This window comes from Octodon degus, unplaced genomic scaffold (assembly GCF_000260255.1).
Source record: "Octodon degus isolate 3935 unplaced genomic scaffold, OctDeg1.0 scaffold00050, whole genome shotgun sequence".
Lineage (NCBI taxonomy): Eukaryota > Metazoa > Chordata > Mammalia > Rodentia > Octodontidae > Octodon > Octodon degus.
The window spans coordinates 5,942,571-5,963,945 of record NW_004524626.1 but is presented as its reverse complement, the minus strand read 5'-3'; the positions used below and the strand labels follow the sequence as shown (position 1 = coordinate 5,963,945).

The 21,375-nt window shown below is 54.1% G+C and overlaps 2 protein-coding genes and 1 non-coding gene across 5 annotated transcripts in view; 2 read left to right on the top strand and 1 right to left on the bottom strand.

Annotated features, from left to right (window-relative positions):
* The first annotated feature begins 656 nt into the window (after positions 1–656).
* On the top strand, positions 657–9,423 carry R3hdm4 (R3H domain containing 4). Of its 2 annotated transcripts, none has more exons than XM_004632657.3 (8): positions 657–769; positions 5,720–5,874; positions 6,108–6,232; positions 6,407–6,530; positions 6,786–6,871; positions 7,286–7,371; positions 7,449–7,504; positions 8,439–9,423. In XM_004632657.3, the coding sequence occupies exons 1-8, from the start codon at positions 696–698 to the stop codon at positions 8,540–8,542; spliced, it is 810 nt and encodes a 269-aa protein (XP_004632714.1). In that variant the 5' UTR covers positions 657–695; the 3' UTR covers positions 8,543–9,423. The 2 variants fall into 2 exon arrangements, with proteins under 2 accessions (XP_004632714.1, XP_023572681.1); XM_023716913.1 differs by lacking the exon at positions 657–769 and adding an exon at positions 3,110–4,160.
* Positions 9,424–12,162: 2,739 nt separating this feature from the next.
* LOC111817166 lies at positions 12,163–12,269 on the bottom strand. Its single transcript, XR_002821427.1, has one exon. It is a non-coding gene; the product is annotated as a U6 spliceosomal RNA (small nuclear RNA).
* A 295-nt stretch (positions 12,270–12,564) lies between these two features.
* Med16 (mediator complex subunit 16) overlaps positions 12,565–21,375 on the top strand; it is a 19,608-nt gene continuing 10,797 nt past the window's right edge. The window contains exons 1-6 of one of the 2 annotated variants that reach the window (XM_004632912.2): positions 12,565–12,679; positions 13,797–13,962; positions 15,474–15,581; positions 15,680–15,849; positions 17,869–18,300; positions 19,046–19,151. In XM_004632912.2, coding sequence (XP_004632969.1) covers positions 12,602–12,679; positions 13,797–13,962; positions 15,474–15,581; positions 15,680–15,849; positions 17,869–18,300; positions 19,046–19,151 — 1,060 coding nt within the window. In that variant the 5' untranslated portion in view covers positions 12,565–12,601. Of the gene's footprint in view, positions 12,680–12,917; positions 13,150–13,796; positions 13,963–15,473; positions 15,582–15,679; positions 15,850–17,868; positions 18,301–19,045; positions 19,152–21,375 lie in introns of those variants that run through there. The other variant, XM_023716905.1, reaches the window with a different exon arrangement.

Sequence of the window (21,375 nt, the reverse complement as noted above, 5' to 3'; positions counted from 1 at the left end):
CCAGTTCACCTGGGCTTGCCATGTCCCTGGGCTTTTATACAGGCTCCTGGCCTGCCAACCCTCCTACGGAGCCCCCAGTGGAGGAGGGGTCTCCCTTGAGTCACTGCTGGGTGGCTCACGCATATTTGTTGAATGAGTAATAAACGAAGAAGGGCAGAAAGGAGGGAGGGTGGGGTAATGTCATCCTGAGTTTTTGGTGTTTATTTTTTATTTTTATTGATTGATTGATTGATTGATTGATTGTGGTACCGGGGATTGAACTCAGGATCTTGGCGCTTGCCAGGCAAGCACTTATGCTACTGAGCTATCTGCCCGGCCCTATTGGTGTTTATTTTTGTGACAGGGTCTCGCTATATAGTTCGGGCTGGCATTGAGCTCAGTAGGCAGCTCCAGCTCGCTGTGGGCGAGCGTCCCAGGGCTGGGATGACAGGCGTGGCCACCCAGCCCGCGCGTCCTGGCTCCAGAGACCAGCAAACAGAGGCTGAGCTCGCGGTTGTGGCTAACTCGATCCCCGGGTAGCGGGAGGCCGCCCCGCCGCGTCGGTGGGGACAGTCGCCCCCACAGATCGCGCTGCCCCCCTTCCCACATTTCCTCCTTCTGGGGATCCGGCCGCTGTCCCCGCCCCTCGAGGCTCCGCCCCCGTCCGTCACTTCCTGCCCGCGGTGCAGGCCGGCGGCGCCGAGCGCGGCCCGGCGATGGTCGCGCTGGAAAACCCTGAGGGCTGCGCGGAGGAGGCGGCGGGGGGCGCCCCGGGCGCGCGGCGGAGGCTGTGAGCGCGGCGGCGGGCGGGGGGACGTGGGCTTCTCCTTCTCCAGGGCTCGGGGACCCCCATCTCCTTCCCTTCCCGAGCTCGGGCTTCCCCTCCCCTGCTCCTCTCCCTTCTCCCCGGGTTCCCCATCTCCGTCTCTCTTCCCTGCCCCCCGAGTTTAGGGCCGACCTCCTGCCTTCTGGGAACTCCCCGGAAATGCCCCAGGGAGGATTTCGCTTCCCCAGGCTCGGGGACCATCTGCGCCCACAGGTCTGCGCTTGTGTCTGTACCGAGGGCGCTGGCCAACCCCCAGCTGCCCCTGCCCTGGCTTCGCGGCCCCGGGCTCGCTTGGCTGGTGTTCCCTGCGCCCCACGGATGCTGGAGGCGGCTGCTCCTGCGTCCCGGCAGCCGCGCTCCGCTTGCACTTCGGGTGCGAGGCCAGGTTTAGTGGGGAAAGGGTCTTCACCTCCGGGCCGCGAGAGCCGCACTGTCCTGAGTGGACCGAATGGGAGCCCAGGGGCCCTGGAGGGGCTTCCGGCGCCTGGGGCGGAGATGACACTTGTGGAGGATGAGGGGTCGCTCTGGAGTCCTTTTCTTTCTCTTTTCTTTCTTTTTTGTCTTCTTTGAGACAGATTCTCATTATGCATTTCAGGCTGGTCTTGAACTTTATAGTCTAGACTATAAACTCGAACTCAACAGCAATCCTCCTGCCTCAGCCTCCCAAGTGCTGTGATTACAGGCATGCACCACCAACCCAGCTCTGGGGACCATTTCTGCCTCCTTCAGAGGCTTCTGTGGACTCCAGGCCAATTATTGGGCCCTGTGATTCAGTTTCCCATCTGTAAAATGGGATTTTTTTTGTAACTGCTTTTGAGTAGCTGGAACCAAGGACCCAGGCTAGGTTCCCAGGGGACAGGAACATCCATTTTTATTGTTTATTTTCTCCACACTGGAGATGGAACCCAGGGTCTTCATATTGGTTACATGTCCACCCCACCCCTTTTTTGACAGGGTTTCACTGTGTAGTTGTGCAGGTTGGACTCGAACTCACAGCAGTCTTCCCAGTGCTGGTATGACAAGTGTGCCACTGTGCCCAGTAGGAACAACTTTTTTTTTTCAGAACTGGGTTTGAACTTGGGCCCTTGCGCTTGCCAGGCAAGCGATTATTCTACTGAGCCATCTCCCTGCCCCTGGGAACAACTATTCTTAGTCTTGGTTGTTTTTCCCCCACCCCTTTTTGAGATGGGGTCTCCCTATGTGGTTCAGACTGACCTTGAGCTTCGTGGTCCAGGCTGACCCGGAGCTGACCTCAAGCCTGTTAGGGCACCCTCCTGCTTCAGCCTCCTCTCGCTGGCTGAGCTACAGGTGTGCATCACTATACCTGGCTCATTCTTAGTTGTTTTTGTTTTTTGTTTTTGTCCCCCCCCCCCAACCAGGGATTGAATTCAGACCCTTGCGCTTGCCAGAGAAGCGCTTATTCTACTGAGCCATCTCCCCAGCCCCTTCTTAGTTGTTTTTGATGACACTCCTGAGTGTCTTGTTATTTTGGTTACCTTATCATTACTTTAATGTGGTTTCGACACATTCTTTTTATTAGGTTAAATTTTTCTGAGTAGGCTTGTTATTACTTTGTTGCTACCCAGATAGGGTCTTGTGAAGTCAGAAGGTGGCTCAGGCTGGGCTGGAACTTGAGATCCTCCTTCCTCAGGCTCTTAGTGCACTGGGAAGACAGGTGTTGACCCTCCGGGCTAGCCTGGATCTGAAAGGCAGGTTGGGACACTAGGTGTGGCAACGTGTGATGTCCTTTTGTCCCTGCCAGGTCTCTAGCAATCATTTCCTCATTGCTGTGCTGTCCCAGCTAGGTGGCTGGGTGACAGTCCCTCTCCTCTGCCTTGGGGGCTGGGAGCTGCTGTCCCCCAGGGGCCACACCTGCTGAGTCACACAGCCTGATTCCTACTGGGGAAATACCGTAGGTTCCTTTTGTTCCCTAGGGGTGCAGGAGAGGGTTTTTGTTTTGTTTTGCTTTGTGTTTCAGGCACTGGAGATTGAACCTAGAGCCTTCACACTGAGCTCCATCTCTAGCCCTTCTAAAAAAAAATTTTTTTTTTGCGGTACCAGGGATTATACTCAGGACCTTGCGCTTGCCAGGCAAGCGCTTATTCTACTGAGCTATCTCCCCGGCCCTCTAAAAATATTTTATTTTTATTACTTTTTTTTTCTATCAGGAATCGAACTCAGGACCTTGCACTTTGCTGCAGGCAGTGTGCTGCTGAGCTATAGTCCTAGCTAAAATGTTATATTTTGAGACAAGAGTTTTACTAAGTCACTTAAGTTGCCCAGGCTGGGTTTGAACTTAAAGATCTTTATGCCTCGGCCTCCCAGAGTATGCTCTTGCCTAGGGCAGTGGCTGGCAGAGGTTCCCATCTCTAAGCCCACGGTGGCCTGTTTTTCATCTCTAAACCTCACACACATTTGATTCAGGCCCACTCACCCCTTGTCCTTGCTGGCTCTTCTCTGGGTGCCGGAACCCCAGTGTGTAAGCCCCAGGGTATAAGCGGCTCCATCCTGCCTGGCTCTAGGCAGCCTCAGACACCCCCTTTCGTTCTCAGTTTTCCTATCTGGAAAGTGTTCTCATTGGATGGTGCAGAAAGCTCTTGGCTAGTCCTGTCAACAGTCATTTTGTTAGTCACTCAACAGGTAGATGGTGAGCCCTCAGGTTGCAGGCTGTGTGACTGGGGATCCGGCAGGGACCAGCGGGGAGCGGGGTCTAGAGACACGGAAGGTGGCACAGGAGTAAACAAGAAGTCAGTGGCCCTGCTGGGTCAGTGCCAACCACAAAAGCAGGAAGAAAGACAGATTGGAGCCTCAGGGTGGGGCCCTGTAGGCAGGTGACACTGAGACAGAGACCAAGGAGCCCGAGAAATGTTCTAGGAGCAGGGTTAGGCCTTTGGTACCTGCGGTGGGGAGGCCTGCTCGGTGTCATCTGAGGGAGTTTGGGTGACTCCCAAGTCCATGGTGGGTGCAGGTTCCCACCTTCACATGCATGATGTAGGGCAAAGGCCTGCTTCCTGTGGCGGCCAGGGGTGCGGCCTGAGCTCCGGATGTAGACTCTTCTTATCAGCCCCAAGCAGCTGCCGGGTGTAGGGAGGCTTGGGGTTCCTAGGGGCATCAGCAGGGCAGCCCAGAGTCATTGGCCAGTGTTCAAGCATCCAGTGGATGCCACCGTGCCTGAGACATGATTTGCAGTGCCTGCCCCTACAACTGTGGGGCTCCGGGTGGTGACTTTGCATTTAGGTTTATTGATCTGTGTCATGACATCAACAGAACAGTGTTTGTCTCCTCAAGGGACAGTATAGGTGACAGGGAGTGAGCCCAACATGGAGGAAACACCCAATGCAGGTGACCAGGCACGGTGAGTGTGGGGGGGAGCTCCCCATCCCAGGCGGAAAGCAAGCAGGATGAGCTTTAAAATTTTATTTGTCTTCTTGAGACAGGGTCTCGCTATGCAGTTCAGACTGGCCTTGAGCTCACTTTGCAGCCCAGGTTGGTCTCTAACTTGCAACAGTCCTTCTGCCTCAGCCTCCCAAATGCTGGGTTTACAGGTGTGTGCTACCATGTCTGACTAAAAGATGGGGTCTCTACACATGTGCAGGCTCCGCTCACATTGGGCTCATGCCGGAATCTTCTGCATGTCCTACCTCAAGGGCCCTGAAATTTTTTTTTCTTTTCTTTCTTTCTTTTTATTTTTTAGGGAAGGGTCTATAGGGTGTTCAGGGCTTTACTACTAGATTGGACTCCCAGTGATCCGCCTGTTTACAGCCTCCTAAGAGCTGGGAATACAGGCGAGCGCCACCACACCCAGTCTCAGTTGCCACCTCAGCCTGCCCCGGGGGTGGGGCCAACAGGTTCTGGGAACCCCCAGCCCCTGCACCTGCTTGCAGGCACTTTAATCCACTGAACTATTTGGCCGGCCCAAGGGCCCCGAAATTTCATGTTTCCATTTTCTACAGGGAGGCCAGACTTTAATTTGTGTCTTGGACACTCAGTGCTAGGGCACTTTAGGTGGAATTTTTTTCCTATGCCTTGAAATCATGGGATTTTATTTTTTGTTTTGAGAACTGATCAGTAGTTGTGTTTTAATTTTTTGCAGTACTAGGGATTGAATCCAGGGGCACTCAACCACTGAGCCTTGCCTCTATCCCCTTTTAATTTTTTAAATTTTGAGACAAGATCTCCATAAGTAGCTCAGGCTGGGCTCCAGCTTGGGATCTTCCTGCCTCAGCCTCCTGTGTAGCTGGGTTGACTGATGGGAGCCAGCGTTCCAGGCTTTCAGATGGGAGGCTTTCCAAGGCTGGGGGCATCCAGCCTGCTGTGCTTTCCTGGAAAGTTTCTGTTCAGAGCTCCCCCCCCCCCCCAGTGCCTATGGGAGTCCGCTAATCCACAGCCACCACATTAGCACCTGCTGCAGGAGGGGGCCGTTAGTTTAGGATTAGTTTAGCTCCCTTAGGGCTTCTGCTCTTCCTGGTGCACTCTGAGCATCAGGGTCTGAGCTTGGGGGTGGGGGGCTCAGGGCCATGAGACTGAGTGCCAGGCCAGGCCCACCTTGAGCTTCCTGCTGCGGGGTGTGGAGTAGGGGTGGAGTCCAGGCTTTTGGTTTCCTGACACCCCGAGGAGCAGGGGTTCAAGTCCCAGTGGCCGTGGGCTTCTCAGGCTTGGGACCGCAGTCTGGATGGCTTGGAGCTAAGGGACATGGCTGTTTCTTTGAGACTCTTAGTGGCTTCATGTTACTTTGCCTCAGTTCACCTCACATGTATCTGCTTCCCGGGTGCCGGGAGGAGGACACAAAATGAGATTTTAGGGGCCTGCGGCTCCACACGTGGAGGGGGTATGCACCTCATCCCTGGTGGAAACCAAGCTGGCACCAGCTGCAGTCTGATTCTTCCTGGGTCCCCTGCTTGTCTTGGCCCACAGGCCCCTCCAGGGCTGCCTGCCCGCCCTAGCCACCTCCCAAGTGAAGCGCTTCTCAGCTTCCAGACGGAAGCAGCACTTCATCAACCAGGCCGTACGAAACTCAGACCTGGTGCCCAGGGCCAAGGGTCGGAAGAGCCTTCAGCGGCTGGAGAACAGTAAGCAGGGCTGTGGGGGCACCTCTTGAATGACAGTGGTGTGCATGTTGGTGCAGGGTCAGGGAGCAGGCAACAAAACTGGGAAGACTCCCCTCCCCCCCATCAGAGCTGCGGCAGAGTCCTGTCTGAGCACTGGAACTGGGCCTTAAAGGATGTGTAGGAGTTCAACAGAGCAGGGAGATGCAGGTGGAGCTGTGGAGGTTGCATAATGGCTCCTGCCTGTCTTCATCCAGCCCAGTACCTCCTGACCCTGCTGGAGACAGATGGGGGACCGCCTGGTCTAGAGGACGGAGACCTGACGCCTGCTGCGGCACCAGGCATCTTCGCAGAGGCCTGCAGCAATGCCACCTACGTGGAGGTAAGGCCCTGCCCCCTGTTGGCCACACGGGGTGGGGGTACAGGCCAGAGCCTCCCCCCGCCCCGGGAGTCGTGCCCAGTTGTACAGCCACATACTTGGGGCCTCCTGCATCTGTTTGCACTCCAAGTGGGGAAACTGAGGCCAAGACCTGTGGTCACCACTTGCCTCTTGCAGATATGGAATGACTTCATGAACCGCTCTGGGGAGGAGCAGGAGCGGGTGCTGCGCTACCTGGAGGATGAGGGTCAGAGCAAGGCCCGGAAGAGGGGGCCCGGCCGTGGGGAGGACCGCAGGAGAGGTGGGTCTGGGGGCTGGGTTGTAGATGGGCTATAATTGGTGGGTGGGAGGCGTCTTGTGGGCGGAGTTAAGCACTGGCTAGGGCTGGATGTAAATAAGGGGGTGTGGCTTGGGTGGGAGGAGTTTTAGGGTTGGGCCTGGAATAACAAAACCAACTGGCAGGGGTGGGGCTGTGGTGGGCAGAGCCTTGGTGGGTGGGGCTCGGCTGAGGGCAGGGCTTGGCAACCAGCCCCAAAGCTATGCTGGCACCTTGCAGAGGACCCGGCCTACACACCTAGTGAGTGCTTCCAGCGCATCAGCCGGCGCCTGCGGTCCGTGCTCAAGCGGGGCCGCATCCCCATGGTAAGTGCCCTGCCTCCCCACCAAGTGATTTTTTTCCTCACCACGCATTTCCTCTTGGGGATTGAAGTCAGGTTGAAGGGAAACAGGTTATCTAGGGCAGGTTGCATGATGGGAGACAATGCCATATAGACCAAGGAGACCAACGTGTATAACCCAAAGTTAGGCAAGAGCTGTCCTTGAGAATAGAAAGCATAGGGATAATGGAAATGGGCAGTGCAGGGTGTGTAGGAGTTCACTAGGGTGAGGGAACAAGCTAGACGTGTCATGGACATGTCTGAGTGCCTGATACCCGTGGAAACAGTCTCACATAGTGAGTCATTGTGACTATTTGAACCCAGGGCTTTGGGCACAGGAGGACCTGGCCAGCCTGTAAGTTCCCACAATGGCCTGATGCCTGGGGCATCTCTCCCGCAGGAGACTCTAGAGACCTGGGAGGAGCGGCTGTCGAGGTTCTTCTCCGTGTCTCCTCAGGCCGTGTACACGGCTATGTTGGACAACAGGTAGCGGGCGTGGAGGGCGCCTCAAGCTCCCCTTCCCTCTGGTTTCTGCCTGGCCTCTCATCCCCTCCCCTCTGCAGCTTCGAGAGGCTGTTGCTGCACGCCGTGTGCCAGTATATGGACCTCATCTCAGCCAGTGAGTGCGGAGCCCTGCTTGTGGCTGGCAGTGGGCAGCCAGGTCCCAGGGTGGCATCTTCCCAAGGGGAGATGTGGGGGAGGAGGTGTGACATTGGGGTTTGATAGCAGTTGGGTGTGGTGGTGCATGTCTGTCATCCCAGCACTCTGAGAGGTTGAGGCAGGAGGGGTCCCAAGTTGAAGGTCAGTGTGGACAGTTTAGCGACTTAGCAATTCCTTGTCCCAAAAGAAAGGGGTTGGGGATGGAGTTAAGTGCCAAGGCCCTGGGTTCTATCCCCAGCACTACAAAAGCCAACAAATGAATCAGGACTGACCAGTGTGCCCTGCTTGGATCAGATACCCCCTTCTTTGCATCTCTAGCACTTGAACTGGGGACCCCAGCTGGGGTGATGAAAACTTGGAGACAAAAAGCGGGCCTATAGTGTCTGGATGTTCATAGCTATAAGGGCCCTGTTCCAGGGCCTGTGTTCCATGTGCCCTGTGTCCCCACCTTTCTGGAGGGAGGGGACCATCTTAGGATCTTCCCAGGCTCTTGCTAGCCCAAGGCACCCCATGTGGTCCCAGCTTCCCACACCTGTCTGCTTTCTGCCTGGAGTTGCCAGAGAAACAGTTTCCATGGCAACCTGGGGCTGGTTTCTCCCATCCCCAGCTTCAAGCAGCGCCTACACCTGCCTTTGTTCCTGCAGCCTGAGCTGGTGGGGAGGGGCAGCTCACAGGGTGGAACCTTAGCCAGGACATGTGGGAAGGTTGGTCCACTCAGGGCTTTGACACTTCAGTCACCTCTGCAGGGTCTGGGCAGGGACTGGGAGACCCGGGAAGAGGCTAGACACTTGGCCTCAGCTCACTTTGCCTCAGTGTCCCCGCCTGCACAGGGGCTGAGGTGAAGGGAGATGTCCAAGTTCCTTTGCTTCCCTCCCGGCGTGTCCTGCCCACAGGTGCTGACCTGGAGGGCAGGCGGCAGATGAAAGTAAGCAACCGCCACCTGGACTTCCTGCCTCCCGGGCTGCTCCTGTCCACCTATCTAGAGCAGCACAGCTGATGGTGGCCACGCAGACCCCAGCCTCCGCCGCGCCCAGGCCTCCGATGCCATCTGCTAAGACACTTCTGTTTTTAGACTTCGTTCTTGGAAACTGGCTTTCCCTTTAGGGTGACTCTTTCTCACTTAGCCTTGTCCCCACTCTGCCCGGCTCTTAGAGCTCAACACTGGGGACAGGGCCTGCCTTGACTGTCCTAGTCTCCTAGTGCCCTAGCCTGGGACTTGTATTTGGGTGGGGAGATCTCACTGGGCACGTCCATCTTTCTGCTTTATTTAGCTTTTTTTTCCCCCCTCTGGCTCAGTCTAATGCTCAGGTGGACAGGGAGAGGCTGAGTTTTATCACTTTTTATGAATTGGGCATGATTTATTGTAGATTTTTAAATTTCTCTTTTGGAGGGAAAAACCAAAAAAGGCCTCAGGTGTTTCACTGTGGGGCTTTGTCGTGATCATTGCTTGTCTCTTTTTAGCTGTCACTGTGTATGTTTGGGAGGGTCCCAGGAGCATTTCATCTGTGTGTGTATGTGTGTGACCCCACACGTAGGCATGTGCGGCCCTGCAACCTGGGACACAGCTTTGTCTCAAGGGCTGGTTTGATGCTTTTAATGTGTGCAGCCTCTGCCTCCTCCTGCCTGCTCCTCATGCCCTCCCTCCTTATTCTGGGGACCCAGGACTTCCAGCCAGAAGCCTCTGTCCTTGCCTCCCTGCCCCCGCCTCCGTCCTCTCTGCTCAGCCTGGCTCTGGCCTTCTGCTCAGGGCCCCCTGGTGCTGGTCGCCCTCAGGGGACTCTGATGTGGAGCAGGCCCAGCCCCTTGTCCCATGTGTGGCCCATTGTGTGCGAGTGTGTGTGTGGGGAGGGTGTTTAATAAATTCCTGGTGCTCTGGCAGCAGGCTGTGTGGTTTGTCTGGGTCAGGGCTAGGGACATCACAAGTCTTGGTCCCTGAGGGTGGCATTCTTGGGGGTGAGGTTCCCCACAAGTGACAGGCTTCTGTGAGACCCAAGCTGTCTTCATTGGTGCCAGTTTGGAGACAGTGACTGAGTCACTTGTGTGAAGCTACCAGGCATGACACCTGACCTCCCAGCTGAGGCAGGATGAGCACAAGTTTAAGTTCAGCCTGGCCAACTTAGGGATACCACCTCAGAATGTAAAAGGCTGGAGAAAAAAAAAATTTTTTTTTTTTAAATTAGGGCCCCGGAAGATAGCTCAGTAGAATAAGCAGTTGCCTGGCAAGTACAGGGTCCAGAGACAGTACCTGCCTGGCAAACCAAAGGTCCTCAGTTCAATTCCAGGTACAAACAAAAGGAAAGGAGAAATAATTATCCCCAAAAGGGGGAGGGATGCGACTGGATGGTGAGCACCTGCCTCCCTCGCTGGTTCTGATGCTGTGCTAGGGATGCGGTGCTGCTGGGTCAGGACCTGCTCTGAGCACTTGTAGAAACCCCACCTTCCAAGTAAGGCCATCCTCAGAGTTGGTGGGAACTCCAGTATCCTTTTTTAAATTTCTATTTATTTTACTTAAAACAAAACTTTCACTTTTTTGTTCTTGTACTTTTTTTTTTTTTTCTTTTCAGAACTGGGGACTGAACTCAGGCCCTTGCGCTTGCCAGGGAAGCACTTATTCCACTGAGCCATCTCCCTGGCCCCTGTTCGTTCTTTCTTTCTTTTTGCGGAACCAGGAATTGAACTCAGGCCCTTGTGCTTGCCAGGGAAGCACTTATTCCACTGAGCCATCTCAGCCCCCTATTTTTTGTACTTCTGGTTGCTAGTTACTTTTTATTTTATTTTATTTTTTTCTGTTTGAGGATTGGAATCTAGGGCTTTGGCACCGAGCTGCACCCCCAGCCCTGCTTTTTTCTTTCTTTGCAGCTGGAGCTTGGGCAGAATGAAAGAGTAAAAAGCAGGGCTGGCCAGGTAGCTCACTGGACTAAAGTGGCTGGTTAGAAAGAGCCTAGTGGTCTGGGTTCGATTCCCAGTGTGCCCTCCTGGCCCCGCTGCTGAGGTGCAGAGACAGTTACCCCAGCACTTGGGAGGCTGGAAACAGAAGTCTTACTATGAGTTCGACCTATGTGGTGGGACCCTGTACTACTGAACTCAGGCCCTTGTGTTTGCCAGGCAAGTGCTTATTCTACTGAGCCATGTACCCAGCCTAAATCTATTTTTTAAAAAAGTAAAAAGGGGGGCTAGGGAGATGGCTCAATAAAATAAGCACTTGCCTGGCAAGCGCAAGGGTCTGAGTTCAATCCCCGGTTCTGGAAAAAAAAAAAAAAAAGTAAAAAGCAAGATACAGCCTTTTAAAGAAAGAAACAGACACCTGGAAAAAGCAGGCAGGCTATGGTAAGGAAAGTTATGGTGGCCACTTTTGTTTTCCTTTGGCAGAACCAAGGCTTGAACTTAGGCCCTTGTACTTGTCAGGGAAACATTTATTCCACTGAGCCCCCAGCCCCATGGTGGCTACTTTTGGAAAAAGAACTGGGGATGATGTTCGAACCTGAAAGCCCTCAGTTTAAAAAGCCACTGAATGGGCGTAAGGTTTTGAGACCTCGTCTGACAATAGCCTGGGCGTGGAGCTCCGTGGGTAGTGCTTGTATTATGGGAACAAACCTCTGGTTCTATCCCCAGCACTAGTTTAAAAAAAAAGTCCAGGGGCTGGCGAGATGGCTCAGTGGTCTAACGCACCTACTTGGAACAAGCTTGGTAAAGCAGAGGGACTGCGGTTCGATCGCCCAGCACCACATGCCAGCCAGCCCCGCCCCCTGGTGGGCTGAGCTGGCCACACACACAATAAATAAATAAATAAATAAATAAATGTTAAAAAATAAATAAAAATAAAGATTTAAAATTAAAAAAAAAAAAGTCCATTATGGTCCAGCTCCCTTACTCCTGTGCAGAGACCAGAAGGAAACTAAGTCAGTAGAGTCACCTGTGCTCCCCAGTTACATTGCAGCACCATTCACAATGCCTAAGGCATGGACGAGGGTCCAGTATTCAACAGATGAGTGGAACTAGAAAACCTATGTTTATACCGAATGGAGTACTACTTACGTATAAAAAGGAGACTACATGGTGGCACACGTCTGTAATCCCGTGTGCCACCATGTAGCACTCGGGAGTCTGAGACAGGAGGATCACTCGAGCTAGAGACCAGCGTGGGCTGCAAAGTGAGCTCAAAGCCAGCCTGAATTTGCATAGCAAAACCCTGTCTCAAAAAGACAGACATGACACAGTGAAACCTGTTAATTTGTTTAATTAATATTCATCAAGAATGTATCAGAAGGCCAGGTGTGGTGCACACCTGTCATGCCAGCACTTGGGCAGTTGAGGCAGGATTGCTTCAAGGTTGGGACCAGTCTGGGCTACAAGGTGAGCTCAAGGCCAGTCTGAACTGCATAGCCAAACTCTTGTCTCAAAAAAGAAAGAGGAAAACATAGAAACCAAACAAAAATATCAGAGCCTCAAGTTACTCTTATTGTGAATTTAAGAAAACATGGGACGAATAAAGAGACTCATAACAGGAGTTGGGAAAGGTAAGGTCAAAAGTGCCTTCAATTAATTAAGCAACTTTGAATCTACTTAATATTTTATAAGAGCCTCAGTTTTCCTGCCAGTGAAGACTAGGAAAGAAGTAAAAATATGGAACGCTTCACGAATTTGCGTGTCATCCTTGCGCAGGGGCCATGCTAATCTTCTCTGTATCGTTCCAATTTTAGTATATGTGCTGCCGAAGCGAGCACAGATTATGGCTTGGTTCATTGGTTATTTATAGGTCCAAAAGTATACTTTTTTACGGTTAGGGTTAATTTTTTCAAAAACATTATAAGTTTCTCCATTTTTTATACCATTAACACCAATTATAGATCAAACTAAATATGCTCATTTACTGGAGTTCACAAAATGTTCTTTAAAAAAATTGTTATTTTATTTCTACAACATGTAACTGCAATGATTTCTGGGAATCTCTACATGCAAATAACAAAGGAAGTCGCGCTGTGCAGCCAGCCGTCGCCATCCCACAAGTCTTTGCGAAGCCCGGGTGCCGCTCCGGCGACTCGTTAGTCCGGAAAAGATGGCGGCGCCAGAGTTGGGCCGCTGGGGCGAGTATGGGCCACGGCCTCCCGCTCGACTGGGCGCACGTGCCAGCCAGGTGAGCACGCAGCTTCGGGGACCCAGAAGAGTCTGCTGGCCTCCGGACGGCATCTACGGCCATTAAAAGCATTGCCGGACCTTCCTGCTGTGGGGGCGTGGCCTACAGGTCAGGGGGCGGGACTGGCCGTAGAGGATCCTGGGTACGCGACCTGAAGCCCGGGGCGGGGCCTAAGGCGGGAACTTGCAGTGAGATCTGGTGCTCACCGGGTCCTGCGATCCGGGCTGTGGTCGGCCGAGGCCGGGGCCTACGGATCTTGAGGGTCTGGGAGCAGGGCCGAAAGAATTGAGGGTGTTTGAGACGGTTGAAAAGCTTGGGGTGGGGTCTGGAAGTCTTGTGGGGTCCCCGGGTGCAACGTGTGGGTTTATGATGGGCCAGGGAACTCGCGGGGCGATTTGGCGCGGTGTCTGAGGATGGCACCGTGTTGGGGCAGGCCCTAAAGTCTGTTTGAGGGCCTTGCGGGGGCCAGGGTAAGACTCGAAGGATTGGAAGCAGGGGTGGGCGTTGGGTGAAATGAGTGAGGGATCATTGTGTTCCCCCTGGGCACTACAGAGGTGAAGGGAGACGCTCTCCCATTGATGCCAGGTCCCTAGGAAGCTGCGCCCTCACTGCTCCTCGTGCCCCTACAGCCTCTGTAGTGAATCCCTGGCTCTTCCTTCAGAGTAGACAGCGTCCATCGCCCAGTCATTCCTGACCCCCTGCTTGTCACCTGCACTGGGGCGGTGACCTTGCTGCACCTATATCCTCCATGGTTTGCTCCTAGACAGCCCAGCCAGAGGGCCTGCTGAAACTAAGTTGGTCCCAGCCCTCTTAGTTCCCCCCTGGCTGAGGGTGGACCCCCCCCCCCAGGCCCAAGAACGCCTCTCCCTCAGCTGTAAGGCCCTCAACTCCCCACACTCTGTTCTGGCCACAGCCCAGGCTAGGTGGAGCTCCTGAACTTTTACTCCGGCGAGTGTTCTCCTCAGGTATCATGCCACACTTGGGTGTCACCTCCCCTGGGGAGGCCTGGTAGACCCACTGTACTAAAGCTACAGCCTTCTGCCTGAAAAAAAAAAGCCCAAAGTGTAGTCTCGTCCCCATCCTGTACCATGGCGCTCATCCCCACATCCACCCACAGGAGCCAGTGACTTCCTTGGGCACAGTGGGCACCATGGACCTGGCCTACGTCTGTGAATGGGAGAAATGGCCCAAGAGCACCCACTGCCCCTCGGTACCCCTGGCCTGTGCTTGGTCTTGCCGCAACCTGATCGCCTTTACCACGGACCTGCGGAACGACGACCAGGGTGCGTTCCCACCACCCCACTGCTTCCTGCACCCTTGGAGATGGACATTGGGGGGTCTTAATCCCCCTCCCTCTGTGCTCAGTGGGTTGGGCATCTCCATCTCCAGGAAGCAGAGGATCGGAGCCATTCCATGCCTGGGGCCTGGGGTTGCACGTGTGAAGGCAACTGTGGGCCCACAGGGCTAGGGCACAGTGACTTTATGATTCACACCCCTGCTGGCGGCCTCTCCATTGTTCTGGTAATAGAAGCTGTTAGGATCAGAAAGCACTGAGGCTCAGGATAATAGAGAGATATGCTACCTGGTGTTTTCTGCAGAGCCTCCTACTCAGCTTTTGGGGTCATTTTCCATTTTCTGTGCCTTATTTATTTGTGGCATGGGAGATTGGGCCTTTGTATGAAGCTTCATCCTCAGCCCTTTCTTATTTTGAGATAGGGCGTTGCTAAATTGTCCAGGCTGAACTCCAATCTGTAACCCTCCTGTCTCAACCTCCCAGAGTGCTGGGATGACAGGTATGCACCACCTGGCTTATGTGCCCTTTTATTATGTTTTTTGGTTTGGTTTTTTTTTTTTTTTTTTTTTTTTTTTTTTTTTGCGGAACTGCAGATTGAACTCAGGCCCTTGCACTTGCCAGGGAAGCGCTTATTCCACTGAGCCATCTCCCCGGCCCCTTTATTATGTTTTAAAAAATCATTTATTTATTTGGTACAGGGTCTCACTTCATTGCTTGAACTCATAGTGATCCTCCTGTCTAGGCTCCCTAGCACTGGGATTAGTGTGTGCCACCACACTTGGTCTCTTATGAGCCCCTTTTTTTTTTTTTGCGGAACTGGGGATTGAACTCAGGTCCTTGGGCCTGCCAGACAAGCGCTTATTCTGCTGAGCCATCTCCCTGGCTCCTTATGTGCCTTTTTTAAAAACATGTTTGCAGCCACATTGGTGTCCAGATCTTTGTATTTTTTTAAATTTTTTTCCATAATTTCATTGAGAAACAAATAGCAATGAAACAGTTCCAAATCCGATCAGTAAGATAGTTTCAGTAATTAATACATTGCATATTTTTGTCTTAGTGCTTATTTATTGTACAAGATGCAGACATGATATCCTGCTCACAAACACTATTAGAACAAATCTTTCTATTCACTGAATTAAGAGAATGTAGTGGTATATCTATCCTATTTTTTCCCGATAACTTTATTGATAAATAGCAATGAGACAGTTTCAAATCAAATTGGTAGGACAGTTTCAATAATTAACACATTGCGTACTGTCTTCCTAGTGGTTATTTGCTGTACAAGATGCAGACATGATATCCTATTTACAAACACCATTAGAACAAATCCCTCTATTCATTAAGAGAATGTAACTATATATCTATCCTAACCACTCGGATCTTTGTGTTTTGACTGGGGCTCTCAACACAGTGAATGGCAGTTTTGCGATCGCCCCGCTCACTGTAGCATTGTCTGGAGGGCATAAGTGGATAGGCCTGACCCCACCCTGTCCCTTGCAGACCTGACTCGAATGATCCACATCCTGGACACTGAGCACCCCTGGGATGTGCACTCTATCAGCTCGGGCCACAGTGAGGCCATCACCTGCTTGGAGTGGGACCAGTCAGGTGAGGCTGGGACCCCAAGTCCCCGATCAGTGGGTCCTCTGGGATTCCTGGATGTTCTGTGCCATCCAAGGATGCTGTGACCCTGCTCCGCCCCACAGGCTCCCGGCTGCTCTCGGCTGACGCAGATGGGCAGATCAAGTGCTGGAACATGGTGGACCACCTGGCCAACAGCTGGGAGAGCCGTGTGGGCAGCCTGGTGGAGGGCGACCCCATTGTGGCACTGTCCTGGCTACACAATGGTGTGAAGCTGGCACTGCACGTGGAAAAGGTAGTGGCTGCCTGAGTGAATCAGTAAGATGTGTTCCCCCACCCCCGCATGCCACCTACCAACCTGTGTCCCCTCCCACTCTGAGTGACTTTGGTTCCTCTGTGAGCCCTGAGGATGATTCACACCTAGAATCAAGCTCTGAGTTCACATCTGTGTGTTCTTGGGCCACCAGTCACCTGTGAACTGATGGCTGCTGTCCCTGGAATTCAGCTGGTATGGTTCAGTAACCTCTTTTTTAATTAATTATTTATTTGTGTGTGTGTGTGTGTGTGTGTGTGTGTGTGTGGCGAACTCAGCCCACCAGGGGGGCAGGGGGGCGGGGCTGGCTGGCATGTGGTGCTGGGGGATTGAACTGCGGTCCCTGTGCTTTACCTAAGCTTGTTCTAAGTAGGTGCTTTAGACCACTGAGCCATCTCACCAGCCCAGTAATGTCTTAATATTTCTCTCATTCTGTGGTTCAGCCACGTTAGGGTTGGAGGAGGGTTACCCAAGTTCAATCCCAAATTCAGACCCCTGAGAGTATGTTTCCCCTCAGGGAGGGGCTGGTGGTGGGGTTCTGGTGAGGGCACATGGCCAGGGCTCAGCTGCCTCAATGTGAGCCCAGCGAGGTGGCAGTGGGACACCTTTGCTCTCCTGTGTCCTGGCCTCTGTCCCCTTGAGGCCACAGTGAAGCCTCCTGAGGGTTTCCCCTGGGGTCTTGTGTCTTTTTCATTTAATAACCTTTTTGTGTGTGGTACTAGGGATGGAATCTAGGGCCTTTGCACTGAGCTACTTCTCCAGATCATTTTATTTATTTATTTATTTATTTATTTGTGGAACCGGGGATTGAACTTAGGCCCTTATGCTTGCCAGGCAAGTACTTATTCTACTGAGCTATTTCCCCAGTCCTCAGCTCTGACTTGGAATTCTCCTGCCACAGTCTCCCAGAGGGCAGGGATTCCAGGTGTGTGCCACCACACTTGGCAGAAAGCAGTGGAGATGGTGTGAGGATCATTGGCTTTTAGTCCCCTCACAAGCTACAGGCTGTGCCAGCCCTCCCTGCCCCATCTCCAGAACATACCATCACCCCCACAGGAAGCCCCATCCGTTCCCCTAAGCAGTCACCGATCCCCTCTGCACCCCCGCACCCACAAGTCCACTTCCCATCTCTGGAGTTGCTGTCCTGGACATTTCCTGTCCACAGAGCCCACGCAGTACATCCTTTGTGTCTGGCTCCTCTCAGCGAGCACAGTGTGCTCAAGGGCTCATACGTACAAGGTCATGGTTTCAGTGCCCTGTACTAGCAGAGAAAGGAATTTGGAATATAAGTCAGCCCTTCATAAACCTAAGTTGCTGTGCAGCTACCGGCCACGCAGACTGGTTCTAATGTGTCCTCCTTGGGGCTCCTTGAAGCACAGCCCTCAGACTGGACACAGCCCCACCCCGTTGTGTAAAGCAGCTTTCCCAGCACACAGCTGCTCACCTCCGTTCTCTGCTGTCTGCCTTCTCAGGCTTCTGCCCTATAAAGCCGGGTAGCCATGACACAGCCCGACTCCAGGACTAAAAGTACCTAGATTTTGGCCCTTTACAGAAAGAAGTCATGATAACTGCTGTACATCCCTTTGGGAACCTCATCTTCACTGCAGTCCTCCACAGTAGAAACATCATTCTTAGCTCGGTGCTGTGGTGCATGTTTGTCTTCCCCACATCAAGAGAGGCTGAGGCAGGATTACACAAGCCCAGCCTGGGCAACTTCACAAGACCTGGTCTCAAAATAAAAAATAAAAAGGGCTGGGGATGAAGCTGAGGGCATTGTGTTCAGTCCCAAAATGAAGTCATTTTTGGATGTTAGAAAAGAGGACACACCTGTGTCAGGCGGCACCATAGTTGCGAGACCCTATTTGAGCTCAGGCCCGCTTTGCACCATGCTGCTTCTGCCGTGGGCTCCGGGGTCCTGCTATGCAGGTGGAAGGTGGCGGGCGCCCACAGCTGAGTAGGAAGCTGGGCGGCCCCTCACCCCTCACCCCTCTTCCCCTGCAGTCGGGCGCCTCCAGCTTCAGTGAGAAGTTCTCACGTGTGAAGTTCTCACCCTCGCTCACGCTCTTTGGTGGCAAGCCCATGGAGGGCTGGATCGCAGTGACGGTCAGCGGGCTGGTCACCGTGTCCCTCCTGAAACCCAGCGGGCAGGTGCTCACATCCACTGAGAGCCTGTGCCGGCTGCGTGGCCGCGTAGCACTGGCTGACATCGCCTTCACGGGCGGCGGCAACATCGTGGTGGCCACGGCAGACGGCAGCAGTGCGCTGCCAGTGCAGTTCTACAAGGTGTGCGTGAGTGTGGTCAGTGAGAAGTGCCGCATTGACACGGAGATCCTGCCCTCCCTCTTCATGCGCTGCACCACCGACCCCCACCGCAAGGACCGCTTTCCCGCCATCACGCACCTCAAGTTCCTGGCAAGAGACATGTCCGAGCAGGTGGGTTCCTCCCCAGTCCACTCATGGGCTGGGACCTGGTGTGTGAGGGCAACGCGGGGGTACCTGGGTCCCCATCCTGCCTCTTAGCGGGGTCTGCAGCTCCCAGGTTGTGGCCCCTCCCTCTATTGGCAGAGCTGCACCTGCTCATGGTAACCCTGGACCCCATGTAGTCGGGATGTCCTCTTCTCAGGGTTCATCCTTGAACCCAGCAGCAGCACATATGGCTTCTGCTGTGGGAAGTGACGTCCTCCCATTCCAGGGGTTGGGATGGTGTTTACATTCGTTTTTGCTTTGTTAGTTTTTGAGATAGGCCCACAGTGCAGCTACGGCTGACTTAAGCTCACTGTGGTGCCAAGCTTGGCCTCAAGCTCATGGCAGTCCTCCTGCCTCAGTTTCCCAAGTGCTGGGGTGACAGGAATGGACCCCCGCACCCTCTAGGACAGACATGTCTTTGAGGCTGCTACTCAGCCCGCCACACCGCGTCACCTGGGTCCCTGTGCTCTTGGGAATCCTTAAGGCCCCTTCTCCCCTGCACCCCCCGAGTGTTTTCCTGTGTCCCCACCTTTCCCACTGGGAAGGCCCCTTGTGGTGACATCTCCATCTATGTGGCTCCATGATGGAGAGGACACGGTGGGCTGGTGCTTCCCTGGACTTGAAGCTTCCTGCGGGGGTCCCGCAGCTCCCATGGGTCAGGGAGAGGCAGGAGGCCCCCGGGTCCCTGTCCCACAAGCCACTGTGCCCGCAGGTGCTGCTGTGTGCATCCAGCCAGACGAGCAGCCTGGTGGAGTGCTGGTCCTTGCGCAAGGAGGGGCTGCCGGTGAACAATATCTTCCAGCAGATTGCGCCTGCTGGTAAGTCCCTGCCGCCTCCTGGGATTCTGGGGCTTTTGGGGTGCTGCTAGATGTTGGGTTGAACATAGCTCATGCAGCCAAGTACACGCTCTGTGCTCAAGCCATAGCCCAGACAACTGCTGAGCTTTCAGGTTGTGCAGATTGATGTGTTCCACTCCTCACTCCTCCTACTCTGAGGGGCAGTTTCACCCTTGGCTGCGGGGGGGGGGGGGGGGACTGGCTCAGAAAGAGGAGCCATGGGCCCAAATTGGTCACCCACAGCTGGACAGCCCTGCACTTCCCATGGGCAGCAGGAGTCCAGTCTGGGGAGCAGCCTGTGCCAGGGTGCTAGGGCAAGGGTGTGAGCCGAAGAGGCTGAAAAAGCTGTGCTCACAGAATCTTCCAGAAACCCTGGTTCCATAAGGAAGCTGGCTGGGGCTGACTGGGTTTGCCAAGGAACTGAACCCCTGGTTCACCTTCATGGTGGCATCTGCCCTCCCAGCCCTTTCAGAGTGATGACCCCACTCCCTTGAGGGCCACTCAAGGGGCTGGGATGTAGCTCAGTGGTGCGGCACCTGCCTGGCAAACTTGAGGTCCCGAATTTAATTCCCAGCACCTGGGAAAAAAAAAAAAAAAAAGGCCACTCAATTCTTCCTTGAACTCACTGTTTAGCCCAGGGTGGCCTCAAACTCTTCCTGCCTCAAGCTTCTAAGTCCTTGGTGTCCCCTCTGTGCGCAGATCTATAGCCATTCAAATCTTAAAACCCACTTGATTCCCAGAACCCCTTGAGAAACCTCTGGATTACAGTCCAGCTGAGGCCTGTGTCCCTCCGCCCACCACACTCAGATGAAAGCAGGGCTGCCCATTAGTGCTAATGGGCCCTGGGTGGCGAGGCAGGCGGGGAGAGCTAATCGGAAGCCACTAATGAACACGGTCAAGAGGCCCCTTGGGTCCCGCCTGTGGAGGAGGTTACATAAACTGCCATTGTGGCTGGAGGCCATTGAAGTGGGCTTCCTGGGCTGCGTCAGCCTGAGTCCCCAGACATGGGGCTCTGTCATCTCACCCAAGTGGCAGGCAAGCCCACCAGCAGGGGGTCTCAGCGGGCTCAGGTGGCCCCTGGCCCTTTCCTAGTAGTGCTAGCAGTGTCCTCTGCAGCCAGGTCACATGTCCTGCCCCTTGCTGGGTTGTTGTTCCTCCTGTCTCCTCCAGCCACCCACTGCACTGGGTCCTGGGAACCTGTCACAAGTGAAGCTGCATCTCACCCACATGGGAAGTCATCACCCACGACAAACTTCACACCTCTGGGGTGCGGCCTCTGCCAAGCTCTTCCTGCCCCTGTGCCCTCGCCTTCCCCTGCTGTCGCCCTCTTCTGGGCATCTGCCCCACTTACAGCTGACCTGTGACTCAGGACTGGTGGCCGTGACTGGCACTAGGGTGAGGGCCAGCATGTAGGTCATCGAGGCCCAGTCCTGACAACAGCACTGCATGCTCAGCTCTCTGAAGCTATCCCCAGTCCTGCAGAGACACTAAGTGCCCCAGGGCAGGTGGCCTCAGCCATGCCAGGCCTGGTTTTCCCCTGGAGAGAGATGTTGGCTAGGATCTTTTGTGGGACTCGGAACAGATGAGGAGACAGGGCCAAGAGACAGAGGGCACTGCGTGTCACTTCCGTCATGGGCGGCCTTTGCAGTTCCTTCCCCATGTCCTGACTAGCTGCTGGCCTCCCGACTCACCATCCTCTCTGGGCCTCAGTCATGTCATTTTAGAGACACCTGGCCTCCTACTGGCCAAGCCCAGGTGCTAGAAAACCAAAGACCTCCAGTGGAAGTTCCTGCTTTGTCACATGAGAGTGTCGGACCAGGGCCACATCACAGACTGGCACAGCCTTCTGGGGGGCTGGTGATGAGGACCCAGAATCACATCTGCAGCTGGCTGGGGTCCAGGAGACAGCTCTAGTCTGGGTGGCACTGCTCCCCAGCAGTGGGAAGGGCCAGCCCCCAGGGCACACTCTTTTGGTTTGAGTGAAATCAATCCCAGGGCTGGCCGAGTGCTATGGCACAGGCCTGCAATCACAGCTACTCAGGAAGCTGAGGCAGGAGGGGTACAAGTTCAAGCCCAGCCTGGGCAACTTAGAAGATGCTGCCTCAAGATAAAAATGAGGGGCCGGGGAGATGACTCAGTGGAGTAAGCGCTTCCCTGGCAAGCGCAAGGATCTGAGTTCAATCCCCAGTTCCGAAAAAAAAAAAAA

Bases quoted from the DNA above. Each gene is read 5' to 3' on its own strand.
- R3hdm4 (XM_004632657.3), top strand. From the start codon at position 696: ATGGTCGCGCTGGAAAACCCTGAGGGCTGCGCGGAGGAGGCGGCGGGG. The intron at 6,233-6,406 runs GTAAGGCCCTGC...TGCCTCTTGCAG, and splicing joins GCAATGCCACCTACGTGGAG to ATATGGAATGACTTCATGAA. The intron at 6,531-6,785 runs GTGGGTCTGGGG...GGCACCTTGCAG, and splicing joins TGGGGAGGACCGCAGGAGAG to AGGACCCGGCCTACACACCT.